Below are 27,195 nucleotides of genomic sequence, written 5' to 3' on the forward strand. Positions count from 1 at the left end.
TTTTGCTCTGACAAAATGACATTTACTATCTTGCAATTAAAATGTTTCAATTCTTTGATAATTTTTCTTTGGACCTCAAAATGCTTCTCTGGTCTTAATCTTGTGTAGTGGATTTAGGACTTCTGTGGTGGACTTTAAAATGTCCTTCTGATATTCTGACTTTGATACAAAATTATAGTCTCATTTTCAATTTTACTCATTCCGGCTGTGGTAGTGCTCATTTTGTTGGTCAGTATTCCTGTTTACTTTTCTAGATTTCCGGCCTTGGAATTGCACCATTCTGATAATTTTACAACCTTTTTCCCTCAGGGTGGGGGTAGGATGTACAGCACGGAAAGAGATGCTTCTATTCAACTCTATATTTAATCTAGTTCCATTTGCCAGTATTTGGCCCATTTACCCCTAAACCTTTTCTATTCAGATAGAAGGTTTAAAAGGCACGTGAATGCATAATTGTACTAGCCTCCACCACCTCCTCTGGCAGCTTATTCCATACACTCGCCACCCTCTGCATGAAAAAATTGCTCCTTAGGTCCCTTTTAAATCTTTCCCCTCTCACCTTTAAACCAATGCTGGAGTTCCAACTTTCAATTGCATTTGGGTTGATTCCTGACTCAGATTTGCTTCCTTACTGCTTATATGTGACTATCTGTTTCTCTTTCTGCACTTTATACTTCTGGCCCAGCTGCTCTTTACCTCAGAGTGCGCCTATTAGCTGTTAAAGCTTCCATGACTCTTATTTCTTATTAATTTCTTCTTAACCAGCCTGTTAGGGATCACTACTTTCTGTGAAAACTCTGTTTCCTTTTTCCCAGTTCCTGTTTCCATCATATCTGTTCTGATGTTGCCATATCAAACAAGGGAGCCTCCAAAATGTCCACCTTCCTCCAATCAAGGATTCCCTGGGACAGTAGTTGATAGTCTGGCCCATCTCCAACACTTCAATGTCCTTTCTCCCTCACTTCCCTCCCATTACAGCATAGGATCCCGTTGTCCTTCCCTATCATCCCACCAGCAATAATTTTCAGAGGATCATTAGGTGCAATTTCCACTCTCCAATGGGATGCCACCACCAAATACAATCCCCTCCCTTCCCCAGGTAGCCTTCCGCAAAGACCGCCCCCTTCAGGATACACTGGTTCACTCTTCTGTCCCCACCCCACAGCCCCATGACACCTTCCCTTGCAACCGCAGAAGGTGTAATATTCTGTTTGTTCCTCCTCCCTCAGTATCCACTGGCTCAAACATGTCTTCCAGGTGAAGCAGTGTATTATCTGCACTTCATTCAACCTAGTCTACTGCATTCTTTGTGCACAATGTGGTCTCCTCTGCATTGGGGGAAGTGTTGACTCGGTGATGGTTCCACAGAACACCTGTGTTCTGTCTGCAAAAAAGACCCTGAGCTTCCAGTTGTTTGCCACTTCAATACACTACCATCTTCCCCGGCCAACATCTTGATCTCGGGCTTGCTACAGTGCTCCAGTAAAGCTCAGTGCAAGCTGGAAGAGCAACATCCATTTTCCGCTTGGGAACTCTACAGCCTTCTGCACTTTATCAAGTTCAACAATTTTAGGACTTGAGGCACCTTCAGCCCCTAAATCACCAGGCCTCATTATCACATGGTCTGCTATTATGTAGCACCCACTGTTAACCACTAATTGTTCACTAATAACTATTCATTCTCCCAGGCTGATCTCCTTTGTCTGTCCAACTGTTCATCTCTCTCTTTCGGCTCTATCTCCACAAATTGTTTACTCCTTACCTTCTACCCTACCCCACCCTAGCTTCTGCATAAACAAAACAACTTTTGCTTAGCTACAGAGATAATGGGAACTGCAGATGCTGGAGAATTCCAAGATAATAAAATGTGAGGCTGGATGAACACAGCAGGCCAAGCAGCATCTCAGGAGCACGCTTGGCCTGCTGTGTTCATCCAGCCTCACATTTTATTATCTTGGAATTCTCCAGCATCTGCAGTTCCCATTACCTCTCTTTTGCTTAGCTACCTTCAGTTTTGAGCAAGAGTCACTGAACCCAAAACATTAACTCTAACATCTCTCTATTGATGCTGTAGGCCTGCTGAACCTTTCCAGCAATTTCTGTTCTTGTTCAGGGATGTTATGATATGTTTCCAGAGCAGGTGGTACTGGAATCTGGGTCTCCTGGCTCAGCTACTGACTGACATACAAGTTACAGGAAACCTAAGTCAGTTGGATAATTCCACTTCCACCTTCTAAATCACTGTATCTGCCTCACCCATAGTCTCACACACCTATTCCCTGATCTTTCAACAAATCCAGAGACCATAGTGTAACACATGTAACTGCCTCCTGGAACAAAGTGTTCCTGTAACATTCTCCTTCTCTGCACAGTAGCATTCAAACTCGTGAACTGTGAGCTGAAGATCCTGGAGCTACGGACATTTACCGCAGCTCTGATTGATGTAGACCACGTGGGTGTGCTAGTAACCTATTTGGCGGATGCAGTGCTATTGGCTAGAAGTCAAGACCAGTAAGTCCTGTGAAGGGCACTTACTGGTCTGACATTTCTTGTACATTTTGAAATAGAGTTCTGGTACAACCTTATTTCCAAGGCATACTGCACTTTTTGTTGATCTTTCCCCTCTGGGAGACCAGGTATGTTCGTTATTAGCACAGCTGTTAATGTCATCAGCACATGATTGAGGCAGGTGTTTGAATTGAATGCCACCAGCATGGGTTTCCCAGGAGGTCCAGAAGTTCACCATTGAAATTTAGTTAAAATTAAATTTGCATTACTCTGAGCTTTTATTGATATCTGCCAGTGTTTACGGTTGCTTTTGTCAGTTTCCTCTGGTAAATATTTCAGAGTTCTAGTCAGCATAGAAGTTTGAAATTACAGCACCAGGTTTGAGGTAATGGATGCTTTAGACATATTGTCTTTGGCAGAACATTGTGGAATCTGCAGGCTTACAGCAAAGGTGCAGAATAACAGGAGAACAGAGTGAAAAACAGGAGAGAGAAAAACCTCCAGTATCAAGGTCTCAGGAAGAGCTACCCATGTGAGAAGCTCCAAAGATAGAAGCTCCGCTACCTTGATTAAGACTACAGAAGCAATGGTCTAAAAATAGACTAATATGGCAAACAGCCACTGAAACTGCAGCTTCCTTCAAGGCAAGTTTATCCCTGTTGGACCTGGTAGCCATGCATTGCTCATTGGTAGATAAAGGCATTGCCACCTACGATTCTTCTGTCTTTGGCTCCTCCAGTGCCACTGCTTCCTATCAACTTTAAGGAATATTTTTTAAACTGTGTCCCAGCTTGTGCAATTATTAGAGGATGTTGGTGTCGAACACTGATTGCCAGTGAATTATCATAATGCTTTTAAGCTTGTGGTAGCAAGCCAACATTCTTGACTTTTCTTATTCAAGGAAACAGAATTAAAGGCTGACTGATGGAAGACCCTCTCAAATTCCTGTCATACCACCTATCAGTGTGGCATAAGAGCCACATTAACAAGAAGCCTGTCACTAACCAGGTGCAACATTGAGTAAGCCACTGGAGCTTTGAAGATGTGCTTCATATGCCTTGATAGGTCTTGCCCATGAAATTGTCCATATTGATAGTACTACTGTGCATCTGAAATACTATGCAACATAAAAGATTTGTATATGAAGAAGGGGTTCCAGGGCTGCCATTATTGCTCAATTATTTTGACAGGAGCATATAACAAACAAAAGGTTCCATTGGTAACACAGTGTGCAGCTGGAGGAGCACAGCAGGCATCAGTGGAGCAGGACAGTTAATGTTTCGGGTCAGGACCCTTCTTCCGAAATGTGGGGGTGAAGGGAGCTCTGAAATAGAGAGGAGGGATGGGGCTGGGGGCCGGGTATGTGAGGTGGTGATAAGTCAATGCAAGTAGGGAGTGGTGGGGATTGGTCAGTGAGGTAGGAGGAGCAGATAGGTTGGGGAGAAAATGGACAGGTTGTGTCAATTCAAGGAGGCAAGAATGACAGGGAGGATTGGACATAGGATGAGACTGGGGGAGTCGGGAGATTTTGAAGCTGGTATAGGCTGACCTGGTGACTACAGGCTTCTTGTTATTGTCGCTGTCATGCCTCACTGTTAAGTGGTATGAGAGTAATTTGAGAGGGTCTCCCATCAGTCAGCCTTTAACTCCATTTCCTTGAAAAAAAATCAGGAATGTTGGCTTGCCACCACAAGTTTAAAAGCTTCTGTTGGCCCATTTTCATTAGGACCACTGTCACACACCCTCTCCCTTCGGGAAAAATTATTCTTGTACGATATATGCACCAATTGCACAACTGCTCAATAATCACCATATTTAGTTTATTCATCATTCTTTTATTGATGACAAAGTCAGAGTGTATGTCAGATAAAATTTTAATCATGTCAGTAACAATCTGAGCTTCCAGTTTCTCCATATCCAACTGATGAAGATTTGTCATTTATCTGCATAACAGCTTTCTGTGCATCTACATATTGCACACATTCTGGTGGGTGACCTCCAGGATGACACACTCTTGTGTTTTGCCCTCTGTAAGGTGCAATCAAACAGACCTGTGAGTGATTAAATGCTGCTTGTCCACTGATGGGTGCTGCATGTTTGAGGATCACTGTAAAGCAGATTAACTAAATTGTGTAAGCATTTGCACGAATATCGTTTGCTGCAAGTATATTCATACGGTGGGCATTTCTTTTAATATTCTCTGCTGTTCTAACCTTTTATTTTTGTGCTCCTGACCTTTTTTTTGCTGACTTGTATTTATCTCAGAAGTCACACAATATCAGGTTATAGTCCAACAGGTTTATTGGAAATCACAAGCTTTCACGGCACTGCTCCTTGGTCAGATGAAGTGACTTCGCCTGACCAAGGAGCAGAACTCCTGAAACCTTGTGATTTGAGATAAATTTGTTGCACTATAACCAGATGTTGGGTGATTTCTGACTTTCTCTGCCCTATCCAACATCAGCACCACCACCTCCTGTATTTATCTACTTGGTGCTACCCATGTTTTTCAAATTATGAACAATTTTCCTCTCCTTTCTTGAATGATTTCCACAGAAGAATTACTGCTCACCCATCCATTCTTTCGTGGTCTGTGTCTGTGCTGTAAAGGAACAACTTGCATAAATCTAGTGCCAATTCACAACTTCAGCCAATTAAGTGCTATTGAACTGTGGCCACATTTAAATGTACTGTAGGAACAGTATTTTTAAATATGACCTACTTTAGATTCATACTTTCTCCTAACAATGCTATTGAGGCAGTTGTCTTAGTTCAACTGCATTCATATCTAGGTCAGTTCAGTGAAGGACAAATAAATGTAACCTGGTATTTGGAGCACATTACCAGCTCAAGACATATTGAAATAATTGGAGTATAATAATATGCTAATTTTTTTTAGAAGTACATTTTGACTATTTTGGTTTGTGTTTTTTAGACTCACCAAGCTTCGCATTCTGGAGCTGAGAGAAAATCACCTGAAAACTCTACCAAAGTAAGTTGACACTTAACAGTTTTTAACAATTGATTGCTAGCTGAATCTGGTGTACTGAAATAATCAGATTTCTACTATGAAAGTGAGTTTTAAAATTCACAGAATTCCCTTACCTAATTGAAAATTGCAAACTGCAAACCTTGAACATCTGAAAAGGTAACAATTGGAATCCAATACATTAAAGTTGTGGATAGTGCTAGTAACGAGCAGCCAAACTTAAAAATATTTTCTGATTTTCTTCTTTCCTGTGATCTTATCAAGGAATATAATCGAATACAGTTCTAATGATCCTACTCCTCACTCCTCTCTAATATCTTACATGGCTATTATTCCTGTTTAAATATAGACAATGTGTGGTAAAAGCAGGTAAATACATATATATCTGCATGTGCATATTGCACACAGCTCAATTTTCACATTTTGATTTAGTGTTTGATCAAGTCAGATCCATGGCTCCGGTCTGTATCGCTCACACCAACTTTCTTGAGAAATCTTCTGCTCTTCACCTTGTGAAATATGCATCTGGGCACTACAGTTCTGGCCTAGTGAAATTGCTTGGCATAAGATTACAAGTGTTTGCTGCAGCTGAAACCTCTTAACAGTTATGATGCTGGCACCATACTTAAAACCCAGCTATACAACACTTTGCATGCTACAAGGCAGGAACTGCCCTTTACATGTCAATATTATGAAGCCCACACTCAGAAAGGCAATTTAACTCCCTGCTTTGCTGATGGGGATCTGGACATACTGATAGGTGAGTTATTGGATATGAGGGCACTGCTTTATCCTGCTGACTAACAAAGGAGGCCAAATCCTGCGACCTAGCCTAGGCCTAGAAAGGAGTCTGGATCACTGTTGTGCCCCAGGGTGAAACAGAATGCGCAGCAGTGAAGAAAGAAGGTTAATGACTTTATGTGCTCAACAGGACTAGCCGTAACCATCACTGTCACTCTGCTAACTAACTCTCATGAGGCCATCACTCACTGTACCTCTGCCAGTGCACTCGCATTCCACCAAGCTTCACGGACTACTGGTCTTGCCGTTGCATTGAGCATATCCATTAAATAGCTCACAGGCATTTCATTCTCTCAAGCTTTGAACTCTTACCGCCTGCTGCACTTCCTACTCACTCACTGGGGACACCTTAGTACATTTCCTGCTCATGCATCACCACTAACTGCTTTGCCATCCATTTTCATTATATTCAATCCTCCTTTTCATCTCATTGCAGGAATAATCATCCCACAGTTAAGTCAAGAGGCCCAAGACCAGCAGTAGAGATAAGAGACACAAGGTTCCATACACTGCATGAGGAGAAGCTGGTTGGAGAAGTGCAGAACTACTTACGAGCTGTGCTGCTCTCCCATCATAATGCTGTACAAACTGTTCTCACACTTACATAACTCATTCCCTCCTATTTTATGCAGATACTGGGTGCATCCAACAAACGTTCACCCCAAAGAGGCAATAGTACAAACTCTGAGCTCCACCTGCACCTCTGAGGAAGAAGGCACAAAGCCCTCAGAGTGCACAGGCAAAATTTTCACCGGCACCTTCTACCTAGCCGAGAGACTTCCACCTCAGTGGATACTCTTTCTAGACTAGATTCGAGAGCACAACCTGCCAAGTACATCAGTGATATGCCTCGGTAGCCCCAGGTAGAGAATGAGCATATGGAGTCATCTATTACAGACATTGTAAAAATGCACTGACAGACTCATCCAACTGGCAGATTTACCAGACACAGTCAATAAACTGGATCAAAGAATGAAGAATTCTATCAATGTTACCATGACAATGCTGGCACCAGCATATTTGACAGTCATCTGCATGGACAGGGTTGGTGACCATTGTGAACAGTGAGGCCTAGTAGATTACACTGAGACAAACCACTGTGTGCAAGAATTATACTTGCACCAACCTTGAGAGTGTGAGTCTGAAATCAGTGGTGATTCAACACATCTGTAAAGGGAAATATTAATTCTATTCATTAACTTTAAGGGATATACTGCCATTCAAGGTTTGGAAGTTGGCGTGGAAGAATGAAATGGGAACGGTCTGGTGTCTGGGAGTAGTAGTAGGAGAGTTAATTAAGACAAGTATCAGCAATGACCCAATGTGTGTCTGTCCCAGGGTGTTGACTGTTAGTTCTTTCAGGGCTTTGAGTTTATCTACAATGTTAAGCACCCATCTGGCTCACTAACATCCTTTAGGGAAGGAAACTGCCATCCTTATCTGGTCTGGCCTACATGTGACCCCAGACCCACAGCAATGTGGTTGACTGTTAACTACCCTCTGGACAATTAAGGATGGGCAATAAATGCTGCCTGCTCAGCGATGCCTCATTCCGTGAATGAATAAAGAAAGAAAACCCCCATTGAGATTACAAGGTGCAGAGCTGGATGAACACAGCAGGCCGAGCAGGAAAGCTGATGTTTTGGGTCTGGATCCTTCTTCAGAAATGGGAATTTCTCAAGAAGGGTCCAGACCCGAAACATCAGCTTTCCTGCTCTTCTGATCCTGCTTGGTCTGCTGTGTTCATCCGCTCTATGCCTTGTTATCTCAGAATCTCCAGCATCGGCAGTTCCTACTATCTCTCCCCCCATTGAGATTTCTCACTAAATGTCCTTTCTAAAGCAAGACCAGCTGAATCTGCAAGTCTAGCCACTTACCACAGAATGGTGAGTGTAAGATTGAACACTAATAAGAATGTTCAAAGAAGAATGAATACAGAAATGCAACATCTTTTTCTTCTGCAATGAAGGAAATGTGCCTCATACCCCTGTAGTTATTAGTGGATGCCAGTAATGAATTTGGCAGCCCATTTAGCTTTCTCACTAAGCTAGCCTTAATAAATAGTAATGGATTAAAAACACTCATGCCACATTTGTACTCTTAATTCTTACATTGCTAGCAAAGTAGTTAGACAGGTAGTTTTTGCCTATTTTGTGAAGAGCCTCCATGTTTGACCAGAAACCTTTTATTAAACTACCCATTAATGTAGCATTGTCAGTTGATAGCTGATTTCACCAATGAACAGTTTCCCTAGTCCCTGAATCAAACGTGCTTAGTGCCAGTGTTAGAATTTTAGCCATTATCAGGTGGGAAAAGTCAAAAATGGACATGGCAGAATTGCCACAGTTCCCATTATGACTTTGGAAGAACACTCCACTGACAAAGTCCCAGCCAGACATTTTGTGATATGCATGCAATCACTCTCAAATTTGCACAAGAATCCCAACCTATGGATGCTGTGTCACTGTATCTAGTAAGACAGTTTAACAGAGTATACCGATAGCTTGTAACTCCTTGATCTGTATGACTTTGTACTACTCCAGTATGTATACACACCAAGCTTTTAAAGACGTTTCAATTTCATTTCTTGAAACGTTGGAACATCATTTTTTTTGACATACAACTGACATGCATGAAGCATTAATAGCAAAGTTTCAATCAACTGAAAAATCCCTCTTTGTAACTATTGAAAATCAGAATGCTGCAGATTAGTGAAGCCTAAAACTAAAATGAAACTTGTGGATAATGGTACTCAACATCTTCATCAGGTTGGGAAAAGTTTGATCTATCCCCAGTCATCTGGAGAAGATCATTCCTAAACCAGAGGATGAAACTGATTTAAAGGAAAATATCTTCTTTATGAAACTGAAGAGCAAAGTATAAGGTATATGATGAAACTTTTATTAATTTGAGAGTAACTACTTAATGCTTTCAACACTTCTTTCCTAAAATCCGTGACTGAGCACATACTGTGCATTTACACTTTTACTCCTTAAGCACTATAGAAATCTCAGGCCTTGGTACTATACCTGTGAGATTTCCTGATTGACAAGTCCTGACATTTTAGGAACTGAGGCCATTTCAAAGAGTTCAATTTACTTGACTCGTGTTGCATTTTGTTTTGAACAAAGTGTAATCTGTTCCTATGTGCAAAAAGTACAACTGAGAAAGTTTCAATGTTCTAAATTAAGCACTGTAATTCTAACTTTTTTTAAATGCTTATTCTTAGAGGACGAGTTGTCAGATTGTTGTCTGTACTGCACTATTCATACATTTCTATGTTGTACATTATGAATTAAGGATATTTCTTGTGTTGGATTGATTTTCTTTCCCACCCTTGGTTGTCAAGTTTCCCAGATATGAGGGAAAAAAAAATGATACCAGCATATAGTTTTGTACTGACAGAGTTGTCCCAATTGTAATTCTTATAGTTGCCACTGTAATACTTGTACTGCAAACACAGGTACAGATATCTGGTGATAACTGAGGAAATGATTTTGCAATAATGCCACTGCTTTATGAAAACTGCAAGCAACCTTCCTTACTAGGTACACCAATGCCATTGGCAATATAGGAGGTCATGATTGTGAGATACACCTCAGCTGTAAAGGCTACATCTGTAATATAAAACAGATTATTGAAAACATGTGTATCAAAGATCTTACAGAAGCATTAATTCAGCAGGGCCAAGGATATTGTTACTTATACTACTGACCAACAGCATTAAAAAGATTGAGCAAAAGAACTCTGCAGAACTGATGTTATTTTTCCCAGGATCTAGAGAATTATTGGTTACATCATGTTAATATTTGGTCCTTGGATAAAAATAATACATCTATAATAAAGCTGAAAAATTCATTAAGAATTGCAGTGGTGTGAGGGCAGCCAAACAAAAATCATTAAAGACATGTTTGCTTCCTTGAAGGGTTTAGTTTTACAATAACGATCTCTGCTCTTTTTATTCGTTGTGGAACAAATTCGTGAGGAAGAAAAAAATTACCCAACAACATACTGCAAGAGGCCAAGAATTTGAAATAAGAAACAAAACTGATGAAAGATTTTGACTGGAGATGTTAATTGTGCTTCTCTCTATGTATGCTGCCTAACCTGCAGAGTATTTCCAACATCTTTGATTCTAATTAATAAAGACTTAATCTTTTTGTAGCCAGTCCAGGTGAAGGGAGTGAATATTTGTGGATGTGGTGTGTAGTGATTGGAACCAGGTAGATCTTGTTGACTGAGATCCTTGATTGAAGTTATTAATCTGGGCCAAACAGGAAGCCCTGGCATACAGGGGAATGGGACCTCTAGTGCTGTTGTATTGTCCTTACCCCTGAACTGGTAGGCCTGGGTTTAAGTCTTACCTGTTCCAGAGGTGTGCAATAACAATGCTGAACAGGTCAATTATGAAAAATAAATTTTAAAGAAATCCTGTAAGAAATTAGTACAAAATGTCCCCAGGTTACAAATGGGTTCCATTCCTGAGTATGTTTGTAAGTTGATTTGTACGCAAGTCTGAACACAATATAGTATAAACAGGGGATTTAGAATCTCCTCCAACTCAGGGACTGACTCCGAGCTGGCTGGCCACAGCCAATGTATTAGAACATGGAACATAGAAAAGTACAGCACAGTACAGGCCCTTCGGCCCATGATGTTGTGCCGTGGAATAATCCTGATCCAAAAATAAAATAAAATAACCTAACCTACATTCCCCTCATGTATTGTGCGCAAGTAAGTAAAGGGTGACTTGGTTACAGGATACTGGCCTCTGTGCAGTTATTTTGTGGTGACATCAAGGGGTCTGTTTGTTCTGGATGGTGCCAAGTTTCTTGAGTGTTATTGATACTGTACTCATCCAGGTAAATGGAAGTTATTGCATCACATTCCTGACTTGTGCCTTGTAGATGATTGGACAGGTTTTGGGGAATTACGGGGTGAATTACTCACTGCAGGATTAATCACTTCTGACCTGCTCTTGTAGCCACAGTACTCCACTTCTAATGAGATGTTTGATTGTCTTTCACAATTCACAATCAGTTGTGGAGTTGTTTAGCCATATCTCTGTCTTGCTATTTTTGCTGTTTAAAACCCAAGTAGTATTCCATTGTAGCTTCACCAGGTTGTTAGGTGTGCCTGATGCCAATCCTGGTATATCCTTCTGCACTCTTCATTTAAACCAGCTTTTAAACCCCCCCCCCCCCACCCCGGTTTAATGGTAATGGTACAGTGGGGATATGTTGGGCCAATGAGTTTGCAGGTTGTGTTTAAATACATTTCTGCTGGTGCTTTTGGCCCATAGCACATCATAGATCAGATAAAACATTTAGCATGATCATAGCATCAGCATGATGAAGATTATTCTCATTGTGGAGGTGGGGCTATGTCTCCACAAAGACTTCAGTTATCACACCGAACTGTCCTGGACAAATGCATCTGTGTCAGACAGATTGTAATGAGATGAGTTCAAATGTGTTTTTCTCTCTTGGGTTTCTTACCACTCACCAGAGACCCAGTCTTGCAAACAATGTCCTTCATGATTTGACTAGTTAAGTTATTAGTGTTAACGTCATACCATTCGTGATGATGGACACTGAAGTACCCCACCCCTCCCCTATCCAGAGTAAATTCTGCATTCTTGCCACCCTCAATACTTCCTCCAAGAGGTGTTAATCGTAGTGGAGTACATGGAACATGGGGTACACGGTAGTCGACAAGTGATGTTTTGAACCACGTTTGACCTGATGCCAGGAGACATCATGGATTCCGGAGTCAATGGTAAAGAGTCCCATACCAACTCCTTCCTGACTGTATACCATTGTGCTGCCACCTCTGCTGGGTCTGTCCATTCAGTGCAATAGCCAATTCCCCAGCTGGAGATGGTGTTGCCTAGGATGTTGTCTGTAAGGTATGATTCTGAGCATGTGACTACATAAGGCTGTGGTTTGACAAGCCTGTCAGATGGCTCTCCCAGTTTTAGGACTAGAGTGGATTGGTACAACTGTTGTAAATAAAAATGGAAAGGAGCAGAAAAATGTTCTAGAATCAAGTTACAGAACAGTGTTAAAAATTCAGAAATCTATCTATTGAACACAATATTCACAAGGAATTAGCTGGATTGCTGGTGCTTGTAGAAGTAAAAGCATCCCATTTAGTTGCAGTAATAGAGATGTGGCTGTAGGTTGACCAAGACTGGGAACTTAGAAAAACTCAATATTTAGCCAAGATAGGCAAAAACATTGGGTAGTTCTGATAATAACATACAAGATCAGTGTATAAGTGAAAGAGGATCTCTGGTCAGAAGAGCTGGATAGAACCTGTTTGAGTAGGACCAGAACTAGAGTGAGGTAGGGACTGCAAAAATTGATAGAAATAGCTTATCGGCTACCAACAAGTATTGATTAATTTACTGTTGTCACATGTACCAAGATATATTGAAAAGTGCTGTTCAGTATGCTATACAGGCAGATTGTACCATACAGTGTGAGAAATACAGAGAAGGTGAAGAGAGGGAGGTAAGAATGAACATTTGAGAAGCCCATTAGAACATTGTTATTAATTCTGTTAGGACTTAGAATTGAGGTTTAGAAGAGTAGAATGATTATAAGTTATGTAAGAACAAGATCTGCCATAGACAGCTCGCAAAATGTCGCCACATTCTGGTGCTATCTTGAAGGAAGTGTCAGTAACAATGTAGGGCACAGTATAACATGAAAAATTAGTGCATGTAGGAAGTGGGATGCGGTAATCATGAGTGACTTTAATATGCATAGACTTGGTAAATCTAGTGAATGTTAATCCTTTGGAAGAATTCCTCGAACGTGTATGTGTTTGAAACAGTTTTCCAGAGCAATACATTAAGTAACCAATTAGGGCACAGGTTATTTTAGATCTAGTATTATGAAATGAGAAAGGGCCAACTAATGCTTTTGTTGCAAATGAACCTTTGGGGAAGAGTAACCATAGGATGCTAACATTTTCTATTAAGTTTGAATCAAAAATACTTTTATGAAATTATGGTCATAAATCTAAATGAGGAATGATGTAGATGTGAATAGGAAGTTGGCTGTGGATTCGAAAAATACATTTAAAAGGTTTGATGGCCAAAAGACAATGGCTAGTAATTTAAATAACTAATGTTTGGATTTTTAAAAAAATATATATTCCTTTAAACCAAAATGATGCAACAGGGAAATGAAGGGAGACGATAAAAAGGAAGGTAAAGGTAGTATTAGACCAAAAGAGAAGACTTCTAAAGTTGTCCAAAAATGTTATTAGCCTGAGGACTTGGAGAATTTTAGAATTCAGCGAAAGGAAGACCCAAAGAAATTGATTAAGAAAAGAGAATCAAATAGCAAGAAAAGTTTTGAAAAAGGATTGTAAAAACTTTCAGAGATAATAGGAACTGCAGATGCTGGAGAATCCGAGATAACAAAGTGTGGAGCTGGATGGACACAGCAGGCCAAGCAGCATCAGAGGAGCACAAAAGCTGACGTTTCGGGCCTAGACCCTTCATCTTTTCAGTTGTTTATAAAAATGAAAAGTTGCAAAGACAGTTAAAGGTTCGTCACCACAGTATTTATAATAAGAAACAGAGAAATGGCAGGGAAGCTAAATAATTACTTTGTATCTCTCTTTACCAGAAGTTTCCCCAAAATAATAGATCCAAGGATCCAGTGAATTTATTTTTGAGGAATTAATGGTACTGTCAGTTACCGAATTCCTGGGATCCGATGACCAACATTCTAGTGTATTGAAAGAAATCATTACAGAGATAATTGATGCATTGGTGGTCATCTTTCAAAACTATATTAATTGTGCAAAGTGCATAAAGATTGGAAGGCTGCAGATATAACCCCATAGTTTAACACAGAAGGAAACTGGGAACTACAAATCTGTTAGCCCGATGTCAGTCATTACTGAAAATATTAGCATCTATTATAAAGGATGTGATTACTGGATGCTTAAAAGATAATTGTCTGATTCAGTAGATTAAACATGGATTTATGAAGTGGAAATGATGTTTGATAAACTTGATAGATTTGATTTTAGGATGTCATGAGCAGAGTCAATGAGAAGGACTGGTGATTATGTTGTATTTGGAATGCTAAATGTCCCATGCAGATGGTTAGCAAGCAAAGTGCAGTGAATTGCATTATAGACTAGCATAGATTTAGCATTGGTTAAAGGCAGAATGTCTCTCCTTCAGCCAAAAGCAAAACTTCAGAGACCTTGGGAAGAAAGACATGCTGAATGCTGTTTCTGACTCTGATACCCAACCCATATGCCTTTACACTTTGTTTGTTTCTATAATTGTTGTTGTGTTCATGTGTCTGCCCATTTTTCAAAATATTACTGCATGAAGTTGCTGAATCTTCACTTTGAGTCTTGTCCTCTGAGTGGCATTCTGACTAACCCCAGGAGATGGTCTATTTGGTGACTTAATTGTGCAAATAAATTGCACGCGAGGGGTGAGCCATTGATTGATGGGTTGTTGAAGTTACCACTTTGTTAATTTCTAAACCAGAGGCAACCACCCCAACCCAATAGGAGAGCTGACAAAAAACAAAAATAATTGATTTCAGTTTCCTAGTTGATTATAAATAGCCCATGTTTTAAGCTCTCCAGTTCTAAGTATGTGGAATAAAGGACTTTCACATTTTTTAAAAAATGTGAGTGGTTAGACAGCAAAGTATCCAATGATGCCTAGGAGGATCCTTCACTTGGTTTTAGTGAGTCTTAACCCTCACCCTATCGCATGCCACTCCTTCCGAGGAGAAGGCAAAAGTGCACTTGGTTCATCTATTTTTGCACAATTAATTCCAAAAATCTATCAAAAGAGCAATCTGACATATGCCAGAGAGATCATAATAATTCAGAGTTCAGTTCCAGTCAGGCTTGAGCTCTGGCCCTGGAGGAGGAGAAAGATTCCAGTCAGATAGCATCTTGGGCATATCCCACCATTAGGCTTGGCTTACTTAGGTTCTGATCCCTGACACTACTAGGACTTGAACCCTTGGAGCCTGAGTTCCTCTTCCTCCAGGATGGTCCTCTTTCAATAATGTGTATCCAAGCGGTACCTGTCAAAGAGGAGCCACCAAATAACACCAGCAGCAATGAGGAGTAAGTTGCTACAAGTTGGAGAGAGCTAGGTAAGGGCTCAGAGTGAAGGCTAGGGGTGGGGGGGCGGGGGGGGCGGAGTTGGTGAGGGGCTTGTCTTGAAAGTGGATGGACAGAAGAGGTGAGTGAGTGGGAAGTGTGTGAGGAAGGAAACTGTTTAGGAATAGAGGTTTGAATGTTGTGTGGGGAGAGGAGGTGATTACAGTTGGTGGATAGGGGTTGTGGAAAGAGGGGTTCCTCTGAATCTTCCTTTTCCATGGAATATAACAAGTTTGGTTTAAACCTACCCAAGTATGTAAAATAACATTTTCAATGGTAACAGCATAGTACTTCACAAACAAATTTTTGTATTTGTATGATATATTGTTGTGTATTGATCTGTAGTAGAAGTTCACTTCGTGTCATTTACGTGGACTTCATCTTGTATTATTTGCGCTACCAACACTGAGTGCTGAAATGCTGAGATCATTTTGGTGATTTGATACAAATGCATTGGTCCATTGTCTTGTTAATATAAGGTAAACAAATGAAAAAATAATGTATCTGTGTACTTCAAATCTACTTTAAAGCGGTCTAGAAATATTTGCATCTTGAGACGGGGAAGAGTTATAAAATTGGAAAGAGTGACAGAGAGATCAGAATCAGCATGAGAATAAGGAGGTTTAAAACAGCAAAAGAGGTTTAAAAGAGCGTTGGAGATTTCAGAACCACTGTGAGGACAGTTCCCGTGAGAATCACTGCAGGAAGATTTAAAACAACTCAAGAGCAGCAGAGAGTTCAGAATTGCACATGAGTGGGGAGATTTAAGAGTGTAAGAGAGCTGTGAAGAGATCAGAGGAAAAGCTAAAGTGAGGATATTTAAGACAGCACCAAAGAGTGTTCAGAACCGATGTGTGAGTGTGAATTTGAAGCAGAGCAGGAGAGTGATGGTGAGTTCAGATTTGCGGGGCACAAAATACCAACCGAAAGTGTGACATTACTGGGAAACAGTTAAATGCTCAGTTGAGCATTTTATTGGTTTATTGATCATGACTCAGGTGATGTATTAATTATTGTAAGTTTTGAGTAAGGTTTAATGGTAGCAGTTATAATGAATTGGAAGCTCTTATGATCTTCCCAGCTGCTATGCAGATCTATGTGCAGCAGGAATTGGAAATCAATGGGTCTGCATGGTGAATGATGTGTGCACAGCTGCGTGGAATTAAGGTCACATTGCTTTGGAGATGTATGATTATAAATTCATTAAGCAAGAATCATTAATGAACTAACACACGATATCAATGGTAAGACAGTGATGTGCTGTGACTGAAGGGTGTGGGAGCTTTTGGACTCTGTGATCTCACCGCATTGTGTGTGTATAGTTTCAGGTTTTCAGCCGAACTCTGAGCTGTGGCTGCTGCAACACAGCAGAAAGGAGGAAAGTTACCTGAACTTAAAGATGGTGAAAGCAGCAGGGTAGGGAGCATTAAAGCTGCTGGCCCCGTCCACTCCCTCCTGCATTAATTTTATTAATTTTGTTTTCTCCTTTTAACTTTTGATTCAATTCACCCATTTCTTCCTTGTGTGGCTATGGTGGTGGAGGGAGGTTGCACAGGGCTGTTGAGTGGATGATCCAGTCCATTCCATGTGGCCATGATGGTCGTGGCTTGAGGAGCTGTTCCAGCATCAATGCATCAGGGTCCATTCATTTCCTCTGTCAATGTCCATAATGGTGGCAAAGTGAATGATCTCTCAGTCCACGGGAGTTCATTTGGATGGTCAGTTCATTCTTGGAAGTTGAGATGGGTCCCGGTGCTTGAGAGTTGGGACATTCTGCAGGCTGTATCGGCGGTGATAAGGGAGCCTGGCAGAAGCAGTGTTCTGGACTACTCAGTTGAAGTGGGGGCTTTTGCAGCGTGCTTCCTCCTTGGGTTTTGCAGACTCAGGGGCAGCTTTGGCAGCTGCAGAGTGTAACAGCCTCCCACAGCTACTTAGAAAATCAAGAAGCCATGGATGGAATAAAAGAAGTGAAGTCTGTCCTAACTTTGTAAGATTTATTTCTTCTTATAATTGTCATTTAATCCAGAATTATGGCACCATGTACACATCTTATTGTATTTTCATAAATACCTGTATAAAGTTCTATACTGTATTCTAGGAGGCAGTCACACCTCTTGGGATAGCATCTTCAAATGTCATCTATAGTTAGAGACAAGAAAGTGTGACTGCAAGACAGGTGGGTAAGGGAGCTCAGAGATTAGGATTGAGGGATCTTCAAACTTTTGAAATTTTCCAACAAGTTTGAGGAATATTCTACTTGTTTGGATGAGAGTAAGGGCTGCAGAATGGATCAGCTAACTGACCGTGACACTGTGGTGTAAGAAGCAATTCAAGTGGACCAAGCAAAAAGGAATGTAAGGGATAGTATAGTCAGATGGTTAGGCATTATTCTGTGCAGCAATGAGTATGTGTCCAAGTGGCTGCCTACTTAGTACCAGGGTTCAGGACATTTGCACAGAGCTGAATAGAACTTGGAGTGGAAAGAGGAAGATCCTGTTATTGTGGTCCGTGTAGGTACCAACAATAAAGGTACCCCTGTAAAAGTGGTTAGATAGCATGAAAAGCTTAACACCGAATTGAAAATCAGAGCCTCAAGGGTAATAACCAGTGGATTATTCCAATTCATGGGGTATTTGTGTCAATACGAGGGAAATTGGAAGCTGAACTTTTTGAACTGTCAGTAAACTAGAGGTATGTTCGTATATTCATTACAGATCATTAAAATGTGCTATGAATGCAAGATTCCTTGTCACAAAAATAGTTACACACTTTTTTCCTTTGACCTGTCAACCTAGATTGCATGTGAATATTGACAGTTAAGTGCACACGTGTTTCCTGATGTGTGGGAGTACAGTAGTGTATTGAACAGTAGGAGGATGGGGATTGTCCAAATCAAGGTGGCAGATTATTACTATTTCAGTCTTTTTAGAGTGACAAAAGCTCTCTTGCACAGTAGAGTAGAGACATGAACTGAAATTCTCACTATTGACTGCCAGTTACCGCTATCAGCATTCCCCGTCTAGGGTCATTGAATTGAATAGCCTTTCGTGTTATGTGTCAAATGAGTACAATGGTAAGTTTGCCATGTCACCTTTCGGCATCATGTTAGGTACAGACGATCTAGGTACAGATACTTTTAAATGTAGATACTGGGGGAAAATGTAGTGTTGTTGCAGAATTTTTAAAAAAAGATAGATTAACATGATAACAGTTGAAAAAGGTTTTGGAGTAGATTTGTAGGTCGGGTTGTGGGCCTTGAGATTGGTTGGGTTGCACAGCTGGTTTCTTGTTTCGCAGACATTTCATTACCATGCTGGGTAACGTCCTCAGTGCAGCCTCCGATGAAGCATCAGTGTGTTCTCCTGCCTGGTTTTTAAACTCTGGGATCCGTTGAGATGGATTGCTTCACTTCCGGTTTTCCTTCGTAGTGGAATGTATATGGGGCTGAACATAGAACATTACAGCACAGTACAGGCCCTTCGGCCCTCGATGTTGTGCCGACCTGTCATTCCGATCTGAAGCCCATCTGACCTACACTATTCCATGTACGTCCATATGCTTATCCAATGACGACTTAAATGTACCGAAAGTTGGCGAATCTACTACTGTTGCAGGCAAAGCGTTCCATTCCTTTACTACTCTCTGAGTAAAGAAACCACCTCTGACATCTGTCCTATATCTTTCACCCCTCAATTTAAAGCTATGCCCCCTCGTGCTCGCCGTCACCATCCGAGGAAAAATGTTCTCCCTATCCACCCTATCTAACCCTCTGATTATTTTATATGTTTCAATTAAGTCACCTCTCAACCTTCTTCTCTCTAATGAAAACAGCCTCAAGTCCCTCAGCCTTTCCTCGTAAGACCTTCCCTCCATACCAGGCAACATCCTAGTAAATCTTCTCTGCACCCTTTCCAAAGCTTCCACATCCTTCTTATAATGTGGTGACCAGAACTGTACGCAATACTCCAAGTGTGGCCGCACCAGAGTTTTGTACAGCTGCAGCATAACCTCTTGGTTCTGGAACTCGATCCCTCTATTAATAAAAGCTAAAACACTGTATGCCTTCTTAACAGCCCTGTCAACCCGGGTGGCAACTTTCAAGGATCTGTATACATGGACATCGAGATCTCTCTGCTCATCTACTCTACCAAGAATCTTACCATTAGCCCAGTACTTTGCCTTCCGGTTCCTCCTACCAAAGTGCATCACCTCACACTTGTCTGCATTAAACTCCATTTGCCACCTCTCAGCCCAGCTCTGCAGCTTATCAATGTCTCTCTGCAACCTACAGCATCCTTCGTCACTATCCACAACTCCACCAACCTTAGTGTCGTCTGCAAATTTACTAACCCATCCTTCTACGCCCTCATCCAGGTCATTTATAAAAATGACAAACAGCAGTGGACCCAACACCGACCCTTGCGATACACCACTAGTAACTGGTCTCCAGGATGAACATTTCCCATCACTACCACCCTTTGTCTTCTTTCAGCAAGCCAGTTGCCGATCCAAACTGCTATATCCCCCACAATCCCATTCCTCTGCATTTTGTACAATAACCTACTGTGGGGAACCTTATTGAACGCCTTGCTGAAATCCATATACACCACATCAACTGGTTTACTCTCATCTACCTGTTTGGTCACCTTCTCAAAGAACTCATGGCTTGTGAGGCACGACCTTCCCTTCACAAAACCGTGCTGACTATATTAGTATGTTTATTAATAGCATGCTTCGTGGAGTGTCGGGCTTCTAGGAATTCCCGTGCCTGTCTCTGCCTAGCTTGGCCCAGGATTTTTGGTGTTGTCCTAGTCAAATGGTGGTTCTCCTTGTCCATGTGGATTGAGATGAGTGAGTACTGGTCGTGTCTTTTTTAGTTAGTTGGTGTTCACGTACTCTTGTTGTTAGTTTCTTTCCAGTTTGTCCAATGTAGTGCTTCTCACAGTCACGGCAGGGGATTTTGTAGATGACATTGATCCTGTCCGTGGTGGGGAGTGGGGCTTTAGTTTGGGTGATCAGTTGATGTACGGTTGACGTGGGCTTGTCTGATGCCCAGCAGTTGTAGGAGTCTTGTAGTGAGTTCCGACATGTTCCTCCTATAATGGTAGTGCGATGAGTGTGTCAGGCATGTAGTATCTTTCTAATGCTGTTCATGTAGACATCTTCTGACCCAGTTTTTTGGATGTCCATTATTCTTGAAAACCTGGAAGAGGTATTCTTCTTCTTGGTGTAGTTCCATGTTGCTGCAGTGTGTTGTTGCCCTTTTAAATAGTGTTCACAAGTAACTTCGTTTGTGTGTGCTGGGATGGTTACTGTTTAAGTTCAGTACCCGGTCTGTGTGAACGGCTTTTCGGTGTACTTTTGTTTGCGCTCTACCATGATGCCCAGGACTGGGAGTTGGTGATGCCCCTCCTCCTCTCTGGGGAATTTTATTCCAGTGAGGTTGTTGTTTATAAGTTTGTGTGTCTCTTCTAATTTAGTCCATTTAACGATGACAAAGTTGTTGCCCACATGGCGTACCCATAGTTTTGGGCGGCACGGTGGCTCAGTGGTTAGCACTGCAGCATCACAGCACCAGGGACCCAGGTTCGATTCCAGCCTCGGGTAACTGTCTGTGTGGTGTTTGCACGTTCTCCCCGTGTCTGCATGGGTTTCCTCTGGGTGCTCCGGTTTCCTCCCACAGTCCAAAGATGTGCAGGCTAGCTGGATTTATTATGGTGTTCAGGGGTTTGTGTGTGTGTTATAGGGGGATGGGTCTGGGTGGGATACTCCAAAGGGCGGTGTGGACTTGTTGGGCCGAAGGGCCTGTTGCCACACTGTAGGGAATCTAATGAACAGAAAAAAAATCTAATGATTTGCGGGAGGGCCATCCTTTCTAGTCTTTGCTTCACTGCTTCTGCTATGAGTCGGAGATAGGTGATCCCATGGGTTTCCCGTTGATTTGCTCATATGTTTGGCTGTTGAAAGTAAAGTGGGTGATGAGGCATAGGTCCAATAGTTTGAGCACGTTGTCCTTAGAGATGGTTTCACTGGGGTCTTGCTCTTGTTCCAGTAGTGTTATCATTGTTTCCTTTGCTAGTGGTATGTCAATTGATATAATTAGGGCAGTGACATTAAACGATATCATGGTCTATTCATCATCTATCTTTGTCTTTGATGGAGTTAAGGAATTCTTGAGCTGAGTGGATAGAGTGGAGTGCCTTGTTGTTTCGGTGCCTGAGTCTCCTTTGTAGTTCCTTGGCTAATCTGTGTGATGGAGTGCCTGGTAGTGAAACGATGGGTCTGAGACGTCTTAGGGCTTTCGCACTTTAGGGAGACTGTAGAATCCTTTGGGTTTCATTCTTGAGGAGTCTGCTTTGTTGATCTGTCTAACCCCACCACCCAAGACATTTTTCCATCCCCACCCTTGTCTTCTCTCCGGAACTCCCTTGTCCGCTCCACACTCCCCTCCAACCCCACCACACCCAGCACCTTCCCCTGCAACCACAGGAAGTGCTACACTTGCCCCCACACCCCCTCCCTCACCCCCATCCCAGGCCCCAAGATGACTTTCCATATCAAGCAGATGTTCACCTGCACATCTGCTAATGTGGTATAATGCATCCACTGTACCCATTATGGCTTCGTCTACATTGGGGAAACCAAGCAGAGGCTTGAGGACCACTTTGCAGAACACCTCTGCTTATTTCGCAATAAATAACTGCACCTCCCAGTCGCGAACCATTTTAAGTCCCCCTCCCATTCCTGAGATGACATGTCCATCCTGGGCCTCCTGCAGTGCCACAATGATGCCACCCGAAGGTTGCAGGAACAGCAACTCATATTCCGCTTGGGAACCCTGCAGCCCAATGGTATCAATGTGGACTTCACAAGCTTCAAATTCTCCGCCCCCCGCACTGCATCCCAAAACCAGCCCAGCTCGTCCCCTCCCCCGCTGCATCCCAAAACCAGCCCAGCTAGTCCCCGCCTCCCTAACCTGTCCTTCCTCTCACCCATCCCCTCCTCCCACCTCAAGCCGCACCACCATCTCCTACCTACCAACCTCATCCCGCCCCCTTGACCTGTCTGTCCTCCCCGGACTGACCAATCCCCTCCCTACCTCCCCACCTATACTCACCTCTCCACCTATCTTCTTTTCTCTCCATCTTCGGTCCGCCTCCCCCTCTCTCCCTATTTATTTCCGAACCGTCTCCCCATCCCCCTCTCTGATGAAGGGTCTCGACCCAAAACATCAGCTTTTGTGCTCCTGAGATGCTGCTTGGCCTGCTGTGTCGACCCAGATTCACACTTTGTTATCTTGGATTCTCCAGCACCTGCAGTTCCCATTATCTCTTGTTGATCTTCCTGTTTGTTTAAGTCTTTTTCAGCATGTCGAGGATTTTGTTGCCTAGTTGTGGTCTTGGGTTAGTTTGTACTGGCCGGAGTGTGTTCTCATCGGCGAGCGTTGCTTGTGCCTTGGAGATGTAGCCCCTTTTATTCAGAATCACTGTCACATGCCCTTTGTCTGCGGGTAGTTTTGTGATGTTCTTGTCCTCCTTTAATCCTTCCAGGGCCTGCCTTTCCTATGTGTTGAGGGTGTTGAGTTCACTCCTGGTTAGTGTTGGGATTACTGTCTGCCTCATTGTTTGTTGTGTTTCTTCATTGATATTGTTGGTCTTTAGTGTGGCTTTCAGTGTGGCTAGGAATAACGTTTTGTTGTGTCCCTGTAGTCATAGTTCAGTCCTCAGGTGAGAAGTGTTGTTTTCCGTGTCTGTCAGTTCCTGTCGGAGAGGTTTCTTATCCATGTGCTTGTTCTGTTGTTGTCGTTTTTGTGATTAAATGTGGCTAGCTTGTCTTGCAGGGTTTGTCTTTTCTTGGCTGTTGTGGTCTGTTGGCTGATGTTGATGGCTCGCTCCATGTCAGTTGCCCAGTCTTGGTTGGTAGCTTCCAGGAATAATGTTTTTTGGTGCGTAATTTCTCGGTTATATTTGTGGAGCCGGTTGTGTGCATTGTTTATCATTACCCCTACCATCTTGTGGCCGTTTTGTTCTGCTGTTTTCTGGGCTTGTGGGTTGCTGATGAGTGGTTTGTACGTCACTCTGTGTGGTAATACCTGGTTCCTGAGGCATCCATGTGGAATGTTAGAAGGCTAGAAGCCTGGCACTCCATGAAGCATGCTGTTAATAAACATATTGAACTCAACTCCATATACATTCCAGTACGAAAGAAAACCAGAAGTGAGGCAATCCATCTCAATGGACAAGAGTTTAAAACCAGGCGGGAGAACATACCGATGATTCATCGAAGGCTGCACTAGGTAAAAAACCAGCTCGGCAAGCCAACCAACCTCAACAGTTGAAAAAGTCCAGAATGATAAAAAGTCACAAATAAGTACTTAAATACTTAAGTTCCAGTCCGTGCCTGCCTGGTTTCCTTCCAAGGCTCACTCCACCACGGCTCGGGAAAATGGCTCGTTCACTCAACTGTGGGCCTCAGCCTGTTCACTCCACCATGGTATTCAGGCTGTTCACTCCACTTTGTTGCAGCCATAGAATTGGGCCTGTGCTCGCTTTGCCATATATGAAGTAATGGCTACTCGAACAATATTAAGTTAAATTCAGCATAAACTGTTTTCTCATCAGAGAAATTACCATGATCTGAGAGTCACCATGCCTCAGGCAAGGACTTTGTGGTGGCTTTTGTCAGTATAGGAAATAACTCTACACTGTTGGTGGCATTCTATTACAAACCAGGCATCTGAGCTAACACATTCCCTGCAGTATTGCTACATTATCTTGAGAAATAAAAAAGAAAAATGAAAATATTTTACATTACTGGTAATTGAATTATGAAGTAAGTCTCAAGATCATTTGAGGAAATTGTGAAGAAAAATAGCAAAGTACTATGAGGTCAATAGATGGGATTGTAACCAATGACACAGAGTCAGTCCTTTTTCTGCTCCTCAAAATGGTCACCCTCTTAATTTTGAACTATATTTTAATATTTTATATCCTTAAAAATTATCACATTGCTTTGTTGCCAAGTGTATGCTGCCTAGGTTGCCATACATCAGGTGACTTGGCAACATAAAAGAATCATTCACGTCCATGATATAACATTTGCTTTATTGTACTATAGAAACAGTATCCATAGCAACCAACTGAATTGCAATAAAAGATGAGGTGAATAGTTGAGTGAAATTGTTTCTAATTTTATCTTCTAGCCTTCAACAGTAACTAATAAACTGGGTTTCCATACAATTGTCTTTCCGACAGGAGTCATTTTCTTGTCCAAATTTCATGAAAGACTGACCTTTCTTTTGCTGCTTGCTAATTTATCCAAACTTAGCTGAAGGAATGGAGAACCATTTGCTGATTATACTCAGTTAGGTGGTGTACCATGTAATGCAATGAGAGCAGAATTTGCAAAAGGTTACACTAGATTAAGTAAGTGAGCAAAGCTATGGAATATAGAGTTCAATATGAGGAACTGTGAGGTCTTTGGATCGATAAAGGTTGGTCAGAATGTAAATAAAAAAGAAGTTGAGGATCAGGTCACAAAATTTTGTATTTGAGTGTCTTCAGATTTTTTTTAAGGCTTCTTATCAATTTTCAGATTTCTACTTTTTGGTTTTCAGGGGCTTCTTTTTCACCGGATCATTGAAGATCATAGAATCCCCACAGTGTGGAACAGGCCATTTGGCCCAAAAAGCCCTTCCAAAGAGCATCCCACCCAGACCCATTCCCCTACATTTGCCATGCCTAACCCACCTAACCTAAACATCCCTGGGCAGTATGGGCAATTTAGCATTTGCCAATCCACCTAGCCTGCACATCTTTGAATTGCGGGAGGAAACTGGAGCACCCAAAGGAAACCCACGCAGACACAGTGAGAATGTGCAAACTCCACAGTCTAACTAATTAAGTTATTAGGCAATGTAATCAAGTAGTAAAAATGCCTTCTGTATTTGTGTTTATGTGCTCGTATCAACAGCCAGAGAAGCAAAATTGTGTGAATTCATCAATATTCCCAATAATTATAAACCTTCCATTAATCCTAAAGCCAAACACCAAGAAAGCATTCATTTCCAAAACACCACAGTAATTACATTAGCACAAGATTACAGGTGCAAGTTAAAGCTTTTGTCAAAATAACTGACATAAACTTCTACACACAACTTCTAAACGGAAGTATACTTTTCACAGACTGGATGGGTCAAAACTAATGTGTTTTCATCATATATATGTAAAGCAGGAATATTTTAACGAATCAGTAACAATCTTCATTAATGTGCATTAGATCGCAATCTATGATTTAAGTTTAATAGCTGATAGTGTTCATTACAATAGCATCCACTACTTTTTAAAAAAACATATATTAGCTCATGCATAAAGCATTAAACTAGAGATTCGACATTCACTTGCAAGGAATTCATTAACTCTGTGATTTAACATTTTTCTCATTCTGAGTTGGCTGAATATTTCTTTGTTTACAGTTTTAAACTGTTCTTTCTCCTCTTGTAGCCTCTCTCTCTCTCCCAACCTACATTGCAGTCTCCCTTGCCTTGCAGATTCTCTGTACTCCACATCTTTTTCAAGCTGACTGTCTCCCCAGCCCATTTGTAACTTTGTCTGCCCCATCACTCTTGCAGCCTCTTTCTACTTTCCCTTGTGCAGCTCCTTCCCACCATTCCCCTCCCACAATCATCCTCTTGTAGCTCCCTGGCCCCTGGAAGATATTTCTCCACCACACTTCTGGCCCGAAGCCCCTCCAAGTGGCACAGCCTATTATCCCTAGCTGCTGGCAAACAGCGGTTGTAGTTCCTCTGGCAAATTCCTCAGTGTTAGCAGTTACTTTCCGAACAGCTCACTGCTTGTCTAATCAAAGACTGTTTCAATGTGTGCTTATTGTTGCTAAGGTCACTAATGAGACTTTCAGTTGCACACGTGAGAGAGAAATACGCTTTGATTGGAGTAACTCCTCCCTGATCCTGTCAATTCGATTAATAGGGTCAATGTTTCTGATTGGTGACTGTAATAATTCAGGTAACCTGACTGAAAAGGAACACAACTTTAGTTTTGAAACCAAAATAGAGCCACCTCTAGCCAGGGACAGACAGTTCTATGGTTCTCTTGAAGTCCAAATCTGGTTCAGTCAGTAGCTTCCTTTGAAATTAATAATTTGCTACCCACAAACTAGGGAATTCTTTAACATTTCCTGAAGTGTTGACCTATTCTCAGTGTTCCACCAATTTCCTCAGTCTTGTCAAGAATTCAATAATTGGTTCCCCAGAAAGCCTGTTTGTGGTTTTAAACCTGTAACATTGCAATTTAACAGATGGTTTGGTGTCATAGTAGTCCGTTACCACATCTATCAGTTCATCAAAAGATTATGATTCCGGAGCTGTCAGCTCTTTATGATGCTGAAATTTGGGTTACTGATGAGGTGTAGTAAATAGCAGAAGTATTTTTCAGTGATTTGTATTGTATTCCATCTGCCTGTAAAAAGTATCTAATTCTTTCAGCATACTGGGACCAATCCTCCTTAGCCACATCATGAGATACCAGTTTCCCAAACAGAGGCATTTCTAATATTTTTCCATCTCCATCTTTTTGAGTTCATTGAAAGGCAAGGCTGTCTGAAACTTTTCTTTACACTCGCCACTAGTGTAATAATTCCATTAGCCTGACTGGAAAGGAACATCATGCATGGCTGAGTAGCAAAATAAAGATGCAATTCATTGATTACATAGGCTGGTA

At 41.7% G+C, this 27,195-nt stretch overlaps 1 protein-coding gene across 17 annotated transcripts in view; it reads left to right on the top strand.

The window, feature by feature from the left end:
* lrrc7 (leucine rich repeat containing 7) overlaps positions 1-27,195 on the top strand; it is a 617,590-nt gene that overhangs the window by 369,580 nt on the left and 220,815 nt on the right. For all 17 annotated transcript variants that reach the window (XM_048539168.2, XM_048539169.2, XM_059647884.1 and 14 more), the window contains one exon: positions 5,444-5,500. In XM_048539168.2, the coding sequence (XP_048395125.1) occupies positions 5,444-5,500 (57 nt within the window). The remainder of the gene's footprint in view (positions 1-5,443; positions 5,501-27,195) is intronic.

Source organism: Stegostoma tigrinum, chromosome 8 (genome assembly GCF_030684315.1).
Source record: "Stegostoma tigrinum isolate sSteTig4 chromosome 8, sSteTig4.hap1, whole genome shotgun sequence".
Lineage (NCBI taxonomy): Eukaryota > Metazoa > Chordata > Chondrichthyes > Orectolobiformes > Stegostomatidae > Stegostoma > Stegostoma tigrinum.